The 19,837-nt window shown below is 37.4% G+C and overlaps 1 protein-coding gene across 2 annotated transcripts in view; it reads left to right on the top strand.

Annotated features, from left to right (window-relative positions):
• The window catches only part of LOC150083221 (uncharacterized), a 354,281-nt gene that overhangs the window by 129,864 nt on the left and 204,580 nt on the right, over nucleotides 1-19,837 (top strand). For both annotated transcript variants that reach the window (XM_090377110.1, XM_090377111.1), the window contains exon 6: nucleotides 9,260-9,385. In XM_090377110.1, the coding sequence (XP_090233236.1) occupies nucleotides 9,260-9,385 (126 nt within the window). The remainder of the gene's footprint in view (nucleotides 1-9,259; nucleotides 9,386-19,837) is intronic.

The following is a 19,837-nucleotide window of genomic DNA, read 5'->3' on the forward strand; positions in this document are numbered from 1 at the left end:
ATCGTGTCTGGGCAGAATTGCAGACACTTTCAAATTCAACCCTAATTCTCGGCTTTTGTTCAACAGTGACCTGTACTTGTTAAGTAATTCTGCCGGTCTCCTACTCTTAATATTATTAGTGCCAACGTGTACAACTATATCACCTTTTGTGCCCTTAAAAGATGATATTCGCTCTACGTCATCAACCTTTGCCCCTGGCAGACATACCCTGGTCCTGTTCCACCTATCTTTTTTACAAAGCATGTTCCCCGTTTCCCTGAATAGAGTCACCAACAACTACTAGTTCCTTCGGGACCAGCGCATTCTGCCTTAGGGGTTGTCTCTGTGTCACGCGATGCCCAAGTGCAAGCTCTGGCGTTGATGTGGGCAGCTGAGAGCTTGATGGGCCCCTCAATTTAGTTTCTTCGAGGGCATCCACCCTGTCCTTCAAGCTCTCATATAGGCCCACAAGAATGCCGAGTTGTTGCCTGATATCGATACACTCCTTGCATCGCGCACACACAAAGACATCCCCCTTGGCAGTATCATGTCCCGTACCCGATTGCTCTGCAAACATCAAGCAAACAGTGCATTTTATAAGGCTGTGAGTCAGAGGACAACTGCCCCCCTCAGTTCTGCTCTGAGCCACAGCACTTCCATTAGCTTGAGCCTTTTGCTTTGCTGCTCTGGTCTGAGTCATGATTCTATTAATTTATTAATTAATTATGTTATGTTATTAATTATTTTGCGTTTGTAATCTAAGTCGTTATATGTATTTATTTAAACGTACAATTTAACTGCTAACGAAGTTCAACTAAAGCTATCTAGTACGGTATATAACCTACGGTATATCTAGTACGGTATCACAATGGCGGGAAAGTTACTAACGGTAGCGGTAGTTACGAACGGTAGTTACGAACACGTGGAAACCCTTACCGTTACTTTTACAAGGCCGAGTAAAGAATAAAAAAAGCAGAGTAAAGAAAGTCATAAACTTTACAATAAGTAGGATAGATTTGTAAATTGATGTTGGCTCAGGGGAAAATGAAATTCACTGCGGTAAGCCTTTAGCGTGCTGCGGCGGCAATACATAGAATGCTACCATAGTCGATTTTTAGTAACGCCTACTGAGTGACATTCGCTTCTCACCTCAACTGTATCATGTGACCTTCTCGTCAATCGGTATATGATATGTCCGTTCTCATCTAACTGGACTCCCAGTAGATGGTTTTCATGAATTTTTTTTTTTTTTTAATTTCGTTCTTTTAGAACAATTTGTCATCAATCACATAGGCTATATGCTGTTGTATTTTTTTTTCTTTTCTGAAAAGTAACATAGAACATACATTAACCGTAAATTTTCTTTTGTGTATATATGAATGAAAGTAGTATATTTCTTCAAAGTGATTGATAGGAAAAGTCACGTGATACTGTTGAATTGGCAAGCGAATGTCATTGAGTAGGTGGTACTAATAATTTACTATATGGCCAGCTCAGCGAAGTTTGCGGTGTATGTATGAGCAAGAGCTGCAGTTCAGTAATTTTTACATTTGTGGAAACAATGTCGAAGAGAAAGTGTTTAAGTATTAATGATAAAGTAAAGATTCTTCATGATATTGACCAGGGTTTTAAGAAAAAAGATATTACGGAGAAATATGGCATACCTGCAAGCAGCTTATCTACGATTTTAAAAAATCGAGACTCAGTTTTAAATGCAATTGAAGAGGAGCAGACAAGAAGCGAATTAAGTTGTGTATATACGAAGATGTTGATAAAGCTGTTCCTAAAATGGGTGCAAATGATACGTGAAAAGAATATACCAATATCGGGTCCAATAATTAAGCAACAAGCTCTGAAATTTGCACAGTCCCTGGGACATACAGAATTTAATGTGAGCACTGGGTGGTTAGATAAATTTAAGAAGCGCCACAGAATTGTGGAAAAGGTTATTTGTGGAGAAAGTGTTAATGTAAGTGAAGAAGATTGCAACAGTTGGAGGAACAATATCTTAAAGAAGATTTTGGAAGAATACGAACCTAAGGATGCTTTTAATGGTGACGAAATGGGTTTACCGAATAGAACACTTGCTTTTAAGGATGATAAATGTTTTGGCGGAAAACAAAGCAAAAAAAGAATCGCTGTGCCAGTTGTGGAGCAAATATGACAGGAAGTGAAAAATTAAGACTTTTAGTCTTCGGAAAATCAAAAAACCCAAGATGTTTTAGAGGCACAAAATCTTTGGAAGTTGACTACACCTTTAATAAAAAAGCATGGATGACCATTGATATCTTTGAAGAATGGATATTAAAACTAGACAAGCGTATAACAAAAAAATTAAAAATGAAAATCGTGTTGGTAACTGACATCTGTCCAGCACATCCTGCCAAATTTAAACGTGTGAATTTGTTGTTTTTACCACCAAACATAACGTCAAAACTCTACCAACGGACCAAGGCATTATTAAAAATTTTAAATTTCATTATCAGAAGAGAATAATAATGAAGATTGTCAATGCGTTATCAGAAAATAGAAACTTGGAGTTTACAATTAAACTTAGAGATTGCATCTCTGAACTGGCAAAAGTTTGGACAAACGATGTCACTGAATACACTATTCAAAATTGTTTTTCGAAAGCGGGATTTGCATTGAATACAGAAGTCGAACAACGACTGGATGAACAAGATGAACTGCCCCTTTCACAACTGAAAAACTATTGGACATTATTAGAATTGTCCGGAAACATTGAAAATGAAATAACACTGGATAGTTATGTTTATGTAGATCACAGCAGAACATCCAAATGGAGATGAAATACTGCTGAACATTGTTAGACACAACCATGAGCACGAAGAAATTAACGATGATGCTGAAGATGCATCAGAACAACCCGTAGAAAAGCCAACTCGCGAAGAAATGATTAATGCTTTTAAAACGGTTCGTATGGGTCTACAGTTTTGTGAATATGTTCCTGATAATGTTTTTAATGCTCTGAACAAATGCAAGGTTTTTTTTTGAGAATCAGACAATTTTAATTGTACTGTGCAAACGAAAATTACAAATTTTTTTAATTTGTTATTCTTACCGGTGAAAATTGTGTAAACATGATTTAATAAGTATGTTTTTGAAATAAAATGCATTAAAAATAAATGTCGATTCATTTTCTTTCTAATTAGATAACAATTTCTAATAAAAGAGATATTCTCTGTATAATGAAATTTCTCTATAACGAATTTTTTTTGCTGGATTTATCGAATTCATTATAGGGAAGTTCAACTGTACACGCACACGGCATATTTACTGTCACCCATTGAACTAGAGTTCCTCTAGTTCGATTGGTGACAGGAAATTGGAGATTTCCAAAATTTGGGCGGAGCTTTCAAATTGTGGTTATCCACCTCAAGGTCTGGATAGATGTGAGCTACAGACTCATGAATTTGTTTTGCAATCTAACCATCCTTGCGTCAATGAATTTATTTCTACCATCTACATCCCCTATTATCCAGGCGTGTCAGAACATCTTTCTAGGATTTTGCATCACCACCATATACGATTTGTTCAACTTCCGGGGAGGAAATTACATTCTATTATTTCTAAGGTGAAAACGCCCATTCCTCCTCTCCTACGGGGTGGTTCTGTGTACTGTATTACATGTCTAGATTGTGTGAGGTCTTATGTAGGTGAGTTCGCCAGGAGATTGAAAGATCAGGTTTCTGAACATGAGGTGGTTCTTTGAACCACTAATTTTGAACAATCCACAGCCCGCCAAGCATTATTAGGTTGAGCAGCATAATCTTGATCCCCAACAGGATATTGGAATCGTTGACTATTCATGTGATTACCACCAGTGCTCATGGCTCTGCACATAGCTAGCAGTAAGAGTACCATGAATCACAATAGGGATTGCACTTGTACCCCAGTATGGAATGTACTGTTTTTCAGTGCGGCGAGCGCTGTCGATCATCACGTATATGTAATTCTGCTCTGCCGACACCAGATTTGTGATGCATGATCATGCTCAGTTGACATTTGCTGTTTTAGCTAATATATATATACATATATATATATATATATATATATATATATATATACATATATATATATATATATATATATATATATACACAGGTAGTTCCTGACTTTACGAGTTAATTAGTTCCTACTGTGTGCTCATAAAGCTGGAATTTATTACCCATAGACATAATGTTAAAAACAGGGGTTACATTCTCAACAATGAAATTAGTTAGCTAATTAGTTTATCTTTAAACAATGATTGATTTATCCAAAGAAATGAAATATAGCCTGTAAAATCAAGCAAATTATAATTGAAAGAAATTATTTATGCCTTTCAAATAGAATGTTTATTCACCATCACCTACTAAATGCACACTCGTTGGTCACTCTTTGTTGGGTTGGCACTTGTTGTTGGTTTGGTGCATAAGGAGGAGTCTTCTTCAGAAATGCTACAAGAGGCATTCGTTTCCAAGATAATCTTTTTTCTTTATAAATTTCACAAGAGCATGCATATGCTATTTTTACGGCACGCACAAATTGCAGCTGCTTAACGTGATATGCACAAGTGAGATTGCAACTAACACGATTTGTGCGGAGTAACAAGTTTACAAAGCTTAAAAAAAAAAAAAAAGAATGAAGTGCAGATTCTGAAAATTTGTTTTTTGTATGACTGAAGATTGCAGTGAAGGGGAAACACATTTCACCATAATGTAAAAACCCACACAATTCCAGCTATCGGTATTTTCGCAAATGCAACAACATCGAGTTTACTACCCGTTTATAATTGATTGCACTAATAGAAATTAGTGCACTAAATGGTTATTTTTTATTTATTTATTTATTATTATTATTATTTTTTTTTTTTTTTTTTGGCTGATGCTGCATAAGCTTGCTTTCTTGCATCAAATGCCTCTACTAATGCTAATGCCCAGTAAACTGGAAAGTGCAAATTGTTTTTATTGTTTTATGGTAGTGACCTCCAGAAATGTGTTTAAGAAAAATATCACGAAGGTGTTTTAATTGATTTGAATTGGTAGCTAATACAATTTTCATTATAAAATTGACCTTTTAGAGACATAAATAGCTTAGTTATATAGTGAAAATTTCGACTTCCCAGGTTTTGGAATGAATAACTAAAAAACGTGTTATTGGGTTCACATTACGATATTTTCACCATACGATGGTGTCTCTGGAACTGATTAATATCGTAAAGCTGGGTGCACTGTACTGTATAGCTACGTGGTTTGAAATGCAGTATTTATGAATGTTTAACATTCATTTTTTTGCAATTAATTTTCATATTTTTGATTTTGTTGATACTTGAAAAAAAAAAAAGAAAAAAACTTGTAAAGCAGGAACTGCTTGTATATATTGCAATACACCATTCACCGACTAAGCTGATGAAGAGGCACTTCGTCTCAAAAGCTACTGTATATTTTATTATTTTTGTCCATATTTTATTGTATTTTAACACATATTTTATATCTGTTTTAGTATTTTATGTAGATACTATTTATTTATTTTAATAAATTTCATTTAAATTTATGTTAATTCAGTTTGTCGGTTGTTGCTAGAAAGTTTTGTGAAACATTGGAATATTACTGATTGTTGTGGATAAGGTAAATAGTTAGATACAATTCTTCAGTACAGTCAGTCCTCGTATAACACGTGTTTACACTACACGAATTCGATCATACATGATTTATAAATAGGGGAACGATATCGTATATAACACGAACTGAATTCGCTTATGCACGATTCACCTTTGTGTTTACAAGAAATGGCAGTAGAATGCAGAATCGCCCCAACTGAACGCAACGCGATAGCAATGAAGAGAAGATTCTGAAAATGTATTTATGTTTTTTATATCAGTGAAGGGGAAACGCTTTTCGCCATAATAACGTGAAAACCCACACAATTCCAATTATCGGTATTATCGCAAATGCAATTAGATCGAGTTTACTACCAGTTTATCACAGATTCCACTAGCAGAAACACAGCTGGAAATAGTTTTTGTTTTATGGTAGTAACCCCTAGAAATGTGCTTTAGTAAAATGTGAGCTAGTGAGGTGTTAGTGTGTCTCTCCCTTTACGGTGTTGTTTATTCAGTTGCTACACGCGCGCAGCTTTGTTCATGTGTATCAAGCGTGCCTCCTCATTTTGTAATTGTGCTTTATTCCCTAAAAATGAGTAAAATATTTAAAAGGTGTGAAAAGGAAGCACCTGGTGAAGACGCTACAAATTCATAGAGAAAAAGAAAAGTAATATCGATAAACAGAGGCGGACTGGGTCAAAAATTCTTACACGGGAAAATTTGTAGCATCCTCATACTTAGTGTTTATGGCCAAAATCACACCGGCCCACCGAGGTTTCCCTGTCCACCTCTGTTGACAGAGAAAAAATATGAAATTTTGAAACACTTTGAGCGAAATTAATACCATGGGATATTACACTTGCTACTGGCCTAAAAGAGGCAACGCAGAAAATTAGAAAGAATGCAGAGAAAATAAAAACAACTTTCATTGCAGGAACAACTCAGTGTAATTAAAATCCATTAGATCAAGACACAAAGAATTAGAAGAGATGGAATGGCTGTCATCTGTTTGGATAGAAAATAAAAAAAAAAAACAAGTTTACTTACGATAAAAGCATTAGCAATATTTTATTACGATTATTTATTGTGTTTGGCAATGTTTTGGTTACAAATGTGTGTTCAATCTTGGGTGGTCGGCACCTAACCCTATTTTTCCCATAGGGCTTGTTATTTGTATTGCACGATTTTGCATTGCACGAGAATTTCTAGGAACTCAACTATCATGCTATACTGTATATATAATGAGTGTATATATAATGTATATATAATGAGCTTATTATATATACTGACTGTATATATAATGAGCCAGATTTAATTTAATGTCATAGTAATAGTGGCATGTGATGCAAGAAAGCAAGCGTATATGCTTATGTAGCATCAGCCAAAAAAAAAAATTCACATAACCATTCCCTCTAAAAGTTTGTCCAGTTCCTCCTTGAATTTATTTAAGCTATCTACTTCCACAGCAACAGATGAAAGTTTGTTCCAGCAATTAACCACCCTCTGGTTAAAGGCAAATTTCCGCACATCTATTCTACAACTGTCTTTCCTCAATTTGAATTTATGCCCCCCTAGGTTCGTAATCTGAGCAAGTGGAAGGATCCCATCAGAATTCAGTATGCTCAACCCAATCAGATCACCTCGCAGGTGCCTTGTCTCCAGCCGCTGCAATTTGCAAAACTTAAGCCTCTCTTGGTAAGAGGATCCCTTCATTCCCCTCACCTATATTGTTGCCCTTCTCTGTACACGCTCAAGCAAATCTATATCCTTCCTAAAATGAGGCCTCCAGACCTGTACGTCTGGAGGCATACGTAAATGTAAAACAATAGCATTGTTTAATAATGCTATTATTTTATTATATATACTGTGGTGAAACTACCATACTGCTACGGTACATCTGCCACATCATTGTGGAGATATTTGCATGGCTGTTGGCATAGGGGAATATTAGTGAATCTTGTGAGTTAGTGAATCTTAAGAGGGGGGGAGAATATATATTTGATTATATATATTTTTTATGCAAATCTTAAAATATTCAACAACAAATCAACAGAACATTCATGGTTTGATGCACATCTCCAGAGGAGATTTTCATCAAACTTAACCAGGCTTAACTAAATACTGTTAGTGGATCAGAAGTTTTAACAGTAATTGAGGTAATCTACAATAGGAATCTGATTCCTTTGTAGTTCCACGAACAATTACACTCAACAGTTGCAAGTTTTTTTGAAAAGTACTTTTATTCTATTTCATAATGCACTGCCCTATCAGACATCAGACAGTTGTATATCCAAATATGTGAACACTTCTTATTGAATAAAAATATATTTTTATTTTAATTAGAATTTGTATTGAGGCAGGCTATGAGGCATCAGTATATTCTGTTTGTGAATTGCTTGTATTCTGGGGCCACATGTTTGTGTAGGATGGCAAACCTCATTTTCTGTCAAAAAAGCTATGCAACCTTTGCTGAAGACAGATTAACTTAACCATGGGAAATGGCCCATAAAAATTCCTCCCATCTCCATGGTATTTGAACTCTGGCCTTTTTTTGCATGGTGTGGAAGAACAGCAACCTGTATCTGCTCTGTTATCTTTAAGGGCAATCTGAGTGGAAAGGCCTCTCAGTGAGTAATGTGGGAATGAGCTTGCCTGGTCTCTGTCATTAATGGTTATCTATAGGTGCATTAGTGAGTAGTTGATATACCACAAGAGGAGTGATTTCTTGGTGCCTGTGCAGTGGAGGCATCACTCAGGACAGCAGTAAAAGATAAACACATGTATCACTGTGCACTATGTCCAGGGTTTTTCATTTTTTTTAAAAATTTTTTAATTTTTTTTTATTTATTGAGTAAAGTGGCCCCTAGCCAAAAAAAATCTGGCAAACAAGTGCCTGTCAACTGTGGGAAAAACCACAGTGGCAAACACAAGACAGGTTAGAGGAAGGCACTTCATGATTGGGACCAGCCATGGTGTAAATAAATCGAAAAGTAACACTGTACTTGCAAATCACGGACTCCTTTAAAACTGGATGTGAAATACCCATATCTTTCAGTACTGCATATTGGAAGCTAAAGAAATGATGTGCAGTATTCACTTCATAAATTTATCTTGTTTGAGTCGAAGAGGTATATCCATTTATGGCCTCAGATGTGGGAGGATTCTTTTGGCATGGCAGTGGTCTTCTCATCATCCTTGAAAGCTGTGTTGATCCTTGGATGCACTTAAGTATTGGTGCAGATGATTCTTCCTGCATTGTTCATATTGTATTCAGACGGTAATGAAAGCTCCAGGATGATAATGCTACTTTCAGAATTAATGCTACTTCATATATAAAAAGGATTATGCATGGGTGGCTTAAAGAGCACTCAGAATATATACAGCAGTTTCCCTGGACCTAATTGAGTCTGTAGATTTATTTGAAATGCTCCATGAGAGAGCAACATATGGAGAATGTGAGGAGCATGTTCTTATAAGAATAGGAATATTCCCATAAGAACATGTATAATCAGTACTTGAAGATTGTTGCTGTAATTGTTACTGATGGAGGGTGAACCTTTTTTTACCACATTTTCTGATATTTTGGTAGGGCATTGTCATTCAAATTCACTAGTTCTTTAAAGTGTTTTTTAATCATGCTTATTTTAAAGTACTGATTATATTTTTGATATTAAGGATGTTCATGAAATTAAAACTGGTACAGATTGGCAAGATGCTTTAAATGAGGCTGTCAGACATTGCCACATATTTGTTCCATTAATTACTCCCATGTATGGCAAAACACAGTGGACTAACAGAGAGGTAAGTTTCAGGGCATTTTCAATTTTCATACATACAGTCATTATCTCATGCATAGATATAAATAGTGCATTATAAATTTCTTTATTTACTATAGCTATTTGCAAGTTTGATTTCTTCATGTTCTGATTGGTCTATTACAAGGGGTTAGCAACCTGCAGCTCTCTGAGAACATACAGGTACAACTTCCTCATTCATTTCATCTTGTAGTTATCAATATGCATTTGTTACATGCAGTTGACACATGCATTGGGCAGCATGATTGTTACATTAATGTTAAGACAAGATGTGATAGTTGTTTTTAAGATAAAAATACCTGTCGTATCTTGTTTATTTTTATGAATTATTACTAGATATATATTGTGAAATTAGAAATCTTATATGTAATGCTAATAAAATTAATAGTTTGAAGAGTATTAATGTTAACAAAAAATGAGAAAAAAAAAATAAGATAAACACTGAGAATTAAAAAATCAGTGGATTGAGCATTGTTTATTATAGATAGATACCTACTGCTTAAACTGCAATGAAAAACTGTTCAAAATTAAGAAATCAAATACATAAACATTTTATAAAGAAAAGTAACATGTTAAAAACTATCAAGCTGTTAATGCAAGTAAAAAAGGAACTACAGTTTTTTTTTTTTTTTTTTTATGAAAACCCCAAGGTTAAAGGAGAAGTATGGGGGGAGGGGGGGATGCCAGAAACTTTGCTCTAGAGACTAAACATGGGTTTCATCACTTCAAGCCTCCAATAAGCAAAGTGGTGGTTGATGGTTGGCAGAGTAGAAAATGCATGGGATACATATAAATTAATGGGTGACATGGAAGCCTATGATAGATATAAGCTGGTCTCTAACCAAGTCACAAAGGAGATTAGGCAGCAAAGGCAGATTATGAGAAATCCTTGGCAAAGGATGCAAAGAAAAACAGAAAAGAGTTCTTTACCTAAGTAAACTCTAGAAGGAAAGGGATGAATCAGATTGGTCCCTGGATATTGATGGTTCAACTGTTGATGATCCTGCTCAGGTGGCTAACAAACTAACAAGTATTTTGCATGTACATTCACACATGAGGAGTTATTCAGGAAGGGGAATGCCAGAGGTGAAGTAAACTCTGGCAGTTTGCTAGATGATTTTGTAATAACCGAGAGGAAAGTGGAGGAGAAATTTTTGAGGATAAACATAAAAAAGGCACCTGGGGTGGATGGGATCTATCCAGTTATATTAAAGGAGGCAGCAAAGGAAGTTGTTGTTGTTATTTGGTTTTTAGGAGCATTAGCAACTAAGGCCATATTGCTCCGGCGATATGTGGTGGTCATTCCCTGACCTTTCTGCATCCTCTGTATTTGGTCACGGGCTCAAACCCCGGTCTAATCAAGAAGCGTGTGCTATGCACTGCTGCTCCTGCCCATCTGGCTACGGAGGCAGCAAAGGAAGTAAGCAAACATCTATGCCATAATTATGAGAACTTCTTTGGACTCAGGGGAAGGTACCCATAGACTGGAGATGTGCAAATGTGACCCCAATTCACAAAGGAGGATCAAAGGCTGACACAAGTAATTATAGACCTGCGAGTTTAACTTCTGTTCGAGGAAAATTAATGGAGGCACTGGTTAAGGAAGCACTGCAGGATCATTTAGACAATACTTCAGTTATAGCTCGGACACAGCATGGTTTTCTTAAGGGAAAGCCTTGCATGACCAATTTGATTGGATACTATGACGCAGTCACAAAAGAACTGGATGCAGGGAATAACGCTGATATTATGTATTTGGATCTTAGAAAGGCTTTTGATACTGTTACATATGGAAGTCTGCTGCACAAATTGGAGCAGTGTGGCATCGGAGGCAAATTTCTGCTATGGATAAAGGGATGGTTGAGGGGAAGAAGACAGAGTGGTAATCAATGGACACTGCTCATCGTGTACTGATGTTATTAGTGGAGTCCCTCAGCGTTCAGTGTTGGGTCCATTGTTGTTTTCTGTATTTATAAATGATATTAGCCGACCAGGCTAGCCAGATAGATAAAGTGCCTGCCTGGCAACCCAAAGGTCGTGGATTCGATTCCCGCCTCGGGCTTGGATCACAGTAAAATGCCAAAACTTTGGGAGGTGCAATATGGCCATAGAAGCTGATGCGCCAACAACTAACAAAAAAAAAAAAAAAATGATATTGATGATGGTATATCAAGCTTAATATCCAAGTTTGCAGATGATACAAAGGTACAAAGGTTGGCAGGGTTGTTAAGGGCACTGCTGACAGTATGCTGCTGCAACAGGGGCTGAGAGGTGGCAAATGAAGTTTAACATTGACAAATGTAAAGTACTACATGTGGGAAACAGTAACTCCAGAGTAACGTATCAACTCTGTGGTACTACACTGACAGTGGTAGAGAATGAAAAGGACCTGGGCGTAATTGTGCAGGCAGATATTAAGTTTTCTGAGCAGTGCAAATGGGCTGCAAGAGTAGCTCATGGTGTCTTGTCAGTGATATACAGGAATTTTTTCTAGTAGGGATAAGGAGGTGATTATTCCCTTGTATAAGGCAATGGTCAGGCCACACCTTGAGTACTGTATACAGGTCTGGAGGCCTCATTTCAAGAAGGATGTAGAGCTGCTGGAACGAGTACAGAGAAGGGCAACAAGATTAGTGAATGGAAAAAAGGGTTGCTCTTACGAAGAAAGGCTTAAGTTTTGCAAATTACATTGTCTGGAGACTAGGCACCGGCGAGGTGATCTGATAGAGGTGTATAAAGCCTTGAATGGTTTGAGCATGCTCAATGCTGATGGGATTCTTCCTCTTGCTCAGAATAATCACCTGAGAGGGCATAAATTCAAATTGAGGAAAGACAGATGTAGGATAGATGTGCGGAAATTTGCCTTTAGCCAGCGGGTAGTTGGTTGGTTGGTGGAACAGACTTCCATTCCTTGTTGTGGAAGTTGATAGCCTAAATAAATTTAAGGCTCAGCTGGACAGGTATTTCGAACAAACGGAGGGGCGAAATGGGAGTGGGTTTTTTTTTTTTGGCTGATGCTGCATAAGCTTGCTTTCTTGCATCATATGCCTCTACTAGTGCTAATGAGAGTCATCTACCACCTAAAACAGTACTTTGTACTATAGTTCCTGCAGTAATACAGGAACCATAGTACGAAGCTGTGCATGTATTAATTTGCTAAATAGGTAAAAAATAATCACCAAGTAATACCAGTTTTGCTAGTTTTGTAGCAGTTCAAGGGATCAATAAATTTGCTAAACCATTTATAGACGAAGAAACACGAAAGAATGTTCCATTAAAATATTGAAGCACCTCTTCTGGAATTAAAATGGGATGCTGCTAGCTGGCAGAAGTTTGTAAAGAGTAAAGAACTGAATTTTGCACTCTTTTTTGGCTTAAATTAGTAAAGATTAAGAGTCTTAAACTATGCACATTTGATATCAGCAGATAGTTCTTCTCTCTAATTACAGAAGTAAGCAGGTAAATCTTATTTTTAAGAATTAAAACAACGATTATTTGATCTGACATTTTACAGTACAGATTTATTGCAACATGTCCACCTACCTAGGAAACAGACCCTGCTAAATTGTTACAAGGTCATACCCCCCTCCTTACCCTCCCCTAAATAAATAATGCTATAAGTGCAGCTGTGACAGAAAGGCCATTGTAAAGTATCTTTAGCCCACCTTCTGTTGGTAACCTCAGGAAATTTATGACTCTAAAAGATAAAGGACAACACATATCTGGGTTACAAAGAATGGAAAAACTGGGATCCGAAATAACTGAATGAGCATGTAGCTTAGGCCAAAACGTAAACAAGTATACTATTAAATGCACAGGATGTAATGCAATTATTGGGAGATGTTGTTCTTCAGTTAACATATCTCGTCTAAATTGAAGTAGAAAGAAAAAATTTCTCTGTTTATCATGTAAGAGAGAGAGAGAATGATGGGAAAGAACTGGGGAATAAGACAGCTAAGGAAGAGTCTAGCAAAGGCAAATCGGGCAACAAAGATTGCAGCGATCGCGAGTCAACTGGCTTTTCTCAAGGTCATTGCTCTACAATCTCTGGTGAACAAAACAGTATCATTAGTGACTCAATAATGGAAATACTCGGGTGTGATGCATGCCCAGATCACTGCAAAAATCGGAGACTAGATACAAGAACCCAAGATGATAAAAAATTCAGACCTTTTAGTACAGATTGATGCAGAAAGACTGGAGTGCAAGAGAATAGGTAAAAATCAGTGCTTTATCAGAATCTGACATGAACAGACATGAAGATCGCTATATTTTTTTTTTTATGTAAACCCCAAATATGAGAAGTATCAGAACCTATAGTACTTAGTACCGTGCTTGGTTTGGAGGTTGATAAGAAGAAAGAAGATATTTGTTGACATTGGACTTGAACTTCTGTTAGGCTGTAATTTTCAGGAAATACGTATGAAGGAAAGTTGTTCCAGAAAACAGCAGTTGAACGAATAAACGAGGAAGATGAAAAGTTGGTTCTGTGAGTTTGAAGTTGGACAGTAAATGGATGTTGGCTGGTGGCAGCACGTGTTCGGACTGTTTTAAAAGAGAGAGCGGGAATTATAGAAGCCAATTCAGAAGAACAGTGCCCATGGATATATCTGTAGAAGAGGCATGCAGCAGAAACAGAACCGTCTATGAGACAGTAAGTGGAGAGACTCTGTTAGAGATGAATCATTAATTAACCTAACTGCCCTCTTCTGAACGGAATCAAGAAGCCTGATAAAGGTTTTGGGGGCACCACCCCAGATGTGGGAACAATATTCCATGGTAAGGGCGGATTTGCTATTTGTGCAGAGTAAACAGCTGTTTGGAAGAAAAGTAACGCTGAGAGCAAAATAGAAAACCAAGTTTTTTAGATGAAGAGGAAGCAATATTTGTAATGTGCTTGTGCCAAGAGAGATTAGAAGTCAGGGTAATCCCCAAAAGAGATGTATCATTTTAGAAATCAGAGTGTCACCAAAGATAAGCATAGGAGCAGAAGAATCCTTTTTGCGAGATATAAAACAAGATTGAGTTTTAGAAGAGTTGAAATCAACTAGTTGTCTTTGCCCCACTGGAGAATTACCTGGAGACGGCATTTAAGGAATTGGAGCAGATTTTTGAGAAGTTGGAGCTGATTGAGCTGGGCAAGGTTTCTCAAAATGGAAAGTGGAATGCAATGTGCTATCATCGGCAAAACTATGGATAGGATTTTCAGTCAATGGAAGAAGGTCATTAATATACAAGAGGAAAAGAGTGGGGGAAAGAACTGAACCTTGGGGGACACCGGCATTAGTGGAGAAATTAGAAGACAGAGAGCCATCTACCATCACCCTCAGTGAGCGATCAGAGAGAAAACTGTATAACGAATTAAAAAAACAGTTGGCAAACCATAAGATGGAAGCTTGTTTAGAAGACCTTTATGCGAAACACGGTCAAAAGCCTTTGAGATATCAAGAGCAACTGCTTGTGTTTCACCGAACTTTTCCATTGAATTAGTCCATAAATAACATAAGCCAGAATATCACCAGTGGATCGACACTGACTGAATCTATACTGGTGATCATTGATCAGAAGGAAGGTTTCTAGGTAGTTTAAGGGTTGGCGGTTAATTGATTTCTCCATTACTTTAGAAAGAGTAGAACTAATTGCGATGGGAGGGGTTTGTTACCCTTTTTAGGAACTGGCTGGATATGAGCAAATTTCCAAGCAGAAGGAAAAACACCTTTGGAATAAGAAAGTGAAAAAAGGCGGCAAAGAACAGGAGTAAGTTCGGGAGCACAGGTTTTGAGAGCAAGTGGAGAAATACCATCGGGACCTGGAGCTTTCTTAGCATCAATATTAGTCAAAATCCTTCTGACATCCTTTTGATGGAAGACCACAGGAGGCATTGAATGGAGCATGTTGGGAATGGTGGGAGGTGTTTTACCAAGATCATTAATACAAGAGTTGGAATAAAAATGGGATGCTAGGAAGTCAGCTTTATCCTTTGGCTGAAGTGACAACAGAACCATCTGGTTTGGACAGAGGTGGGAGCAGAGATGAGCAAGAGGTGGGCCAATAGCTTTGGCAAGAGACCAGAATGCTTGGCTACCATTAGGGCAAGAAGCAAGTTTTCTACTCTTAGCCTGTTCAAACTCTAGTTTGGACTGATTAATAACTGCTTTACAATTGTTGCGAGCTTTGGTGTAGGCAGAAAACGAAACTGAAGCATTAGAAACAAGCCAATTACGATATGCAACATTCTTCTCTTGAACAGCCTTAGTACATTTATTGGAAACCAAGGTTTAGATAAAGGACGAGATTTTAAAGTGGAGTGTGGGATAAAGGATTCCATTCCTGCAAAAATAATTTCACTGACACGATCCGAGCAAACGCTGACATCAGAAGTTTTGAAACAGTAATCCGACTAAGGAAAATAAGAAAAGAAATCTCGCAGGTCATCCGATTTTGTGTTCTTGTAATGCCAAACAATACGAGGTTGGGAATAGCCATGAGATAGAGACTCCATTGGAGAAGAGACAATCACCAAGTTGTGATCTGAAGTGCCTAAAGGACCACTCACTTCGACCGTGTACTTAGAAGAGTTGTTTGTGAGAAAATGATCAAGCATATTGGCTATACTGTTAGGATTGTCCAATGAACAATCTGTGCAAGGTCATTAGTAATTGCAAAAGCCTCAGGCATCTCGACCAGCTGGGTCAGTGTGACTGGAAAACAGAAGCCAGCTGGAGTTGTGAACATTAAAATCACCATGGAAAATTTCCTCACTGTTAGGAAAGTTGGACTGGAGAAAGTCAAGTTGCAAAGAGAGGAAGTCAAAGAGCTCCAGTGATTAGTGGAGTTGGGAGAACGGTATAGAGACAACAGATGAATTTGACAGAATGAGGTAGAGAGATTTTAAGCCAGAAAAGATTGAAAAGAGGAGATTCCAAATTACAAGTCTCTAATGGGAATTTCAGAATGGACGTATATGCAAGTACCACCTTTGAGGCAAGAGGAATCATACAGCGAATAATTTAGGCAACTGAAATGAGCAGTAGTTGAATCAACTGATAACTGAGATTCTCTCAGGAAAAGCACATGGGGTTTGGCAGACTGCAAGTGGAAATGGACATCCGTTAAGATTAGAATTCAGACCACGTATATTGTGATGAAATGAATTAGGAAGTGTTTGGGAGGTTTAGATCTTTTCGCAGATAAGCTTACTCTATTAGTTTGACAATTCATGGTGTATTCGATAGTAAGAAAAAGTGGGTGGGACATGCTGTATGAAGTAATGAAATTTTTGGATATGGCGTACACGTGGTTAAGAATATACCCAGATCCATGACATAACGTGGCCACGCAATGCCCCCCCCCCCACATACACTACTTGGACTCCCTCCAGTCACTATCTGCAGAGTAGAGGTAGCAAGATTTACACTAGCTGATCCGAAAGCCTCCTAGAGAGTACCAATAGGTTAGGTTCGGTGTACTAACTAGCAGCCAGCCTTCGAACACCGTTTTAGAGCTGTACTCTCGAAATGTAAGGAAGATTGGATCTCACCACGATGTTCATCAATCATACTGCATGATGAAGAGATGGAAAGGGTTGGCCGGAACTTAGCTCTGGCGACTAAACATGGGTTCCACCACTTCAAGCCTCCAATAAGCAAAGCGATGGTATTGTACCGGTTGATGAGAGTCATCTACCACCTAGTACTGCCTGGTAACACAGAGGGGCAGCATTCCTCCATGTGGTGTGGGCAACACACCTCGACCTCTGCTTACATGTTCACACCTGGGTGGTCACTCACCATGTGCTTGAGCATGGAGGTTATACCCAGGTTTATTAATAGTCCCACCATTGTGAAGGTGCAAGCAGAGGATTTGGCTGTCACAGACCGTACAGACTTCGCTGAAATTGGGTCCACTTGAATTGAGTGTCACCCGAATATCAGTTCCATCAGCGTTTTAGACTCCCAGGTACAGCTTGGTCTGGCATATCTGAAAGAATGTCTGTGATAACCTCAAGGAACTATGTATATGTAGATACTGTAGATTGTATATGCCGATAATACAGATACAATCATAATGGAGGACCTTAATATGCACTACCAAAATCGGGAGGTAAAAAGTGAATTAGTTGATATAATGCAAGCTCTAAATATCAACCAATTGAAAATGCCTGCAACTAGAGGATCTCAGTGCCTGGACTTGTTATTCTTCAATACTGCGGACATAAAGTTGAAGGATAACAATATGAAATTTGCATCAGATCACCACCCACTCACATTCGAAGCCACTTTTGGAAGACCCCCCCCGTGACATTTGACAACAGGCATGCATCTGAAAAGCGAAATAAAGATGATCTTCTCAACAAAGTGTATTAAAAAGACATTCTAAAACACCTGATCAAATATAACTGGCAAAACCTATACCTTTTGAGTATTGATGATGCCTTAACAGCACTCTCGCATTAACTCTTATGCATAGCCTGAGATGGAGCCTCTAAGGAAATGAAAGTGTCGTCAGATAGGGCAAATCCTTGGTTCATTCCACAATTAAAAGTAATTTTCAAAAATAAACAGAATTGTATAGGAAATGGAAAAGAACAGGGCATCAGAGGATTCTTATTACAATTGGTAGAAAGTTGAAAAAGAAGAGTTGAAGTTGAGCAAATGTTGGAACCGTATTTTTGTTTTATTTTTTATTAGTATTATTATTATTATTATTATTACAGTAGAGGCCCTCTTAACCAGCCTCTGCTTAAACTTGCTGGATTAATTATTCCTCCCATTTAAAACATATCATCAGATGCCCATACCACACTACTGTGGGCACTAGTCCATTATACTTGTGGCTAGTAGGCTAGTATGTTATTCTTCCGAAGAGGTAATTTGTGCAACATGATTTGTTCCAAGTGTTTGCACCAATAAAAATGATTGGTTATTGTAATTATAATAAGTAATTTAATTAAATATTATATAAATTAATGAAATATATGTGAGAAAGGAAGGGTTGTTTCCATGAAAACTAAGTTGGATGCTCTGGAAAGATTGAGGTAATTGTAAAAAAAAAATTGCTGTTAAATTAGTTGTGAATGAGACACTACAGGTCAACCATCACTAATCTGGCCACCGGTAATCGGTTTCCACTGCTATTTCAGACATAATTTCTGTGAACCTAATTTCAAATTTCCCTGGTTGGTGCACTGACCTGCCGCTACTGTTTTGGTGGCGTTGGTTGTTGTATCATCTGTTGGCGCGAACTCGTAAACACTGGCAAGCCATTCCCACTTGTTTTTCTGCATTTATTATTATAACCTGCTCACATTTAGCCCCAACCATGGTTCCAATGCATAAAGGAAGTGCCTCTTGTTTTGTAAAGTGCAAACACCGTACATTGTCCATAACAGATAAAGTTGAACTGAAAAAACTCGACAGCAGTGTGTCGTGTGAGAAGTTTAACTCTGCTTAATTGTAAATTCCAACAATTTCTCTCAGTTCCTCTTATTTTAGTAATTTTCTTTTAGCCATAACTTTTTAGATTTTTTTTTTTTTTTACACCACACTTATACAAACTCGCGGAAAAACACAACACAATATCGAACTTGTTTTCACAAAATCTCTAACCGTACTGACAAACTTATTGCGATGTTTGAGAGTTTATTTTATCGCAGCCCTCACCGCACATGCAATAAACTAATAGCGTCACACGTATGTGGCCGACGCAGCTTCTCAAGAAGTAAAGTAACCTACTGGACCACGTCGGCCACATATATGTGACATAAAAAAGTTTCTTTTTTTTTATATATATATTTTAAGCGAAAAACGACAACACTGACATTACAATATTTATTTTTGAATTACTAATCAAATTATTTGCTAAATATTTTTTGGCCCCTGGGTAATTTTTTTCTTAAACTACCTTGGCAGTCAGCGTGTTAAAGGTAGGAGGTGGTTAGCTGTTTGGTAAACTGTATGTGCTAAAATAACCACCGATGATCCGGCACCCCCACTGGTCTCAATGCTGCCGGATTAGTGATGGTCGACTTGTATAAATGATTGGAACTAAAATCATAAAATCAAGAAGGATTTTTTACTCCAGTTGTTTTACCAGAAATAAATTTTTGCTACACTTTAAAGAAACTAAAATTAATTGTAATAGACAAATGTATTATAGCTGTGGTTTGTGCAAGGTAGCTGACACAAATCTAACAGCTGACTCATAAATGCAACTTCAAAGAAAAAGACCTCGGTCTTTAGTCAAAAGGCTGATTGTGCAGAAAGTTTTACAAAAAATTTTGTGGTATTTGTGTATTGAGTATTAGTGGAGAGCAATCATCCTTACTAATACTTAAAAATAAAATTCTTAAGGTACATATATCTTTTTTTTGTGTGTGATTTTCTGTTTTAACTGAATTTTTTATTTAACCTTCTCAATTCTGTCAGATAAAAGGGGT

This window comes from Mastigoproctus giganteus, chromosome 7 (genome assembly GCF_048544385.1).
Source record: "Mastigoproctus giganteus isolate SK-2022 chromosome 7, ASM4854438v1, whole genome shotgun sequence".
Lineage (NCBI taxonomy): Eukaryota > Metazoa > Arthropoda > Arachnida > Uropygi > Thelyphonidae > Mastigoproctus > Mastigoproctus giganteus.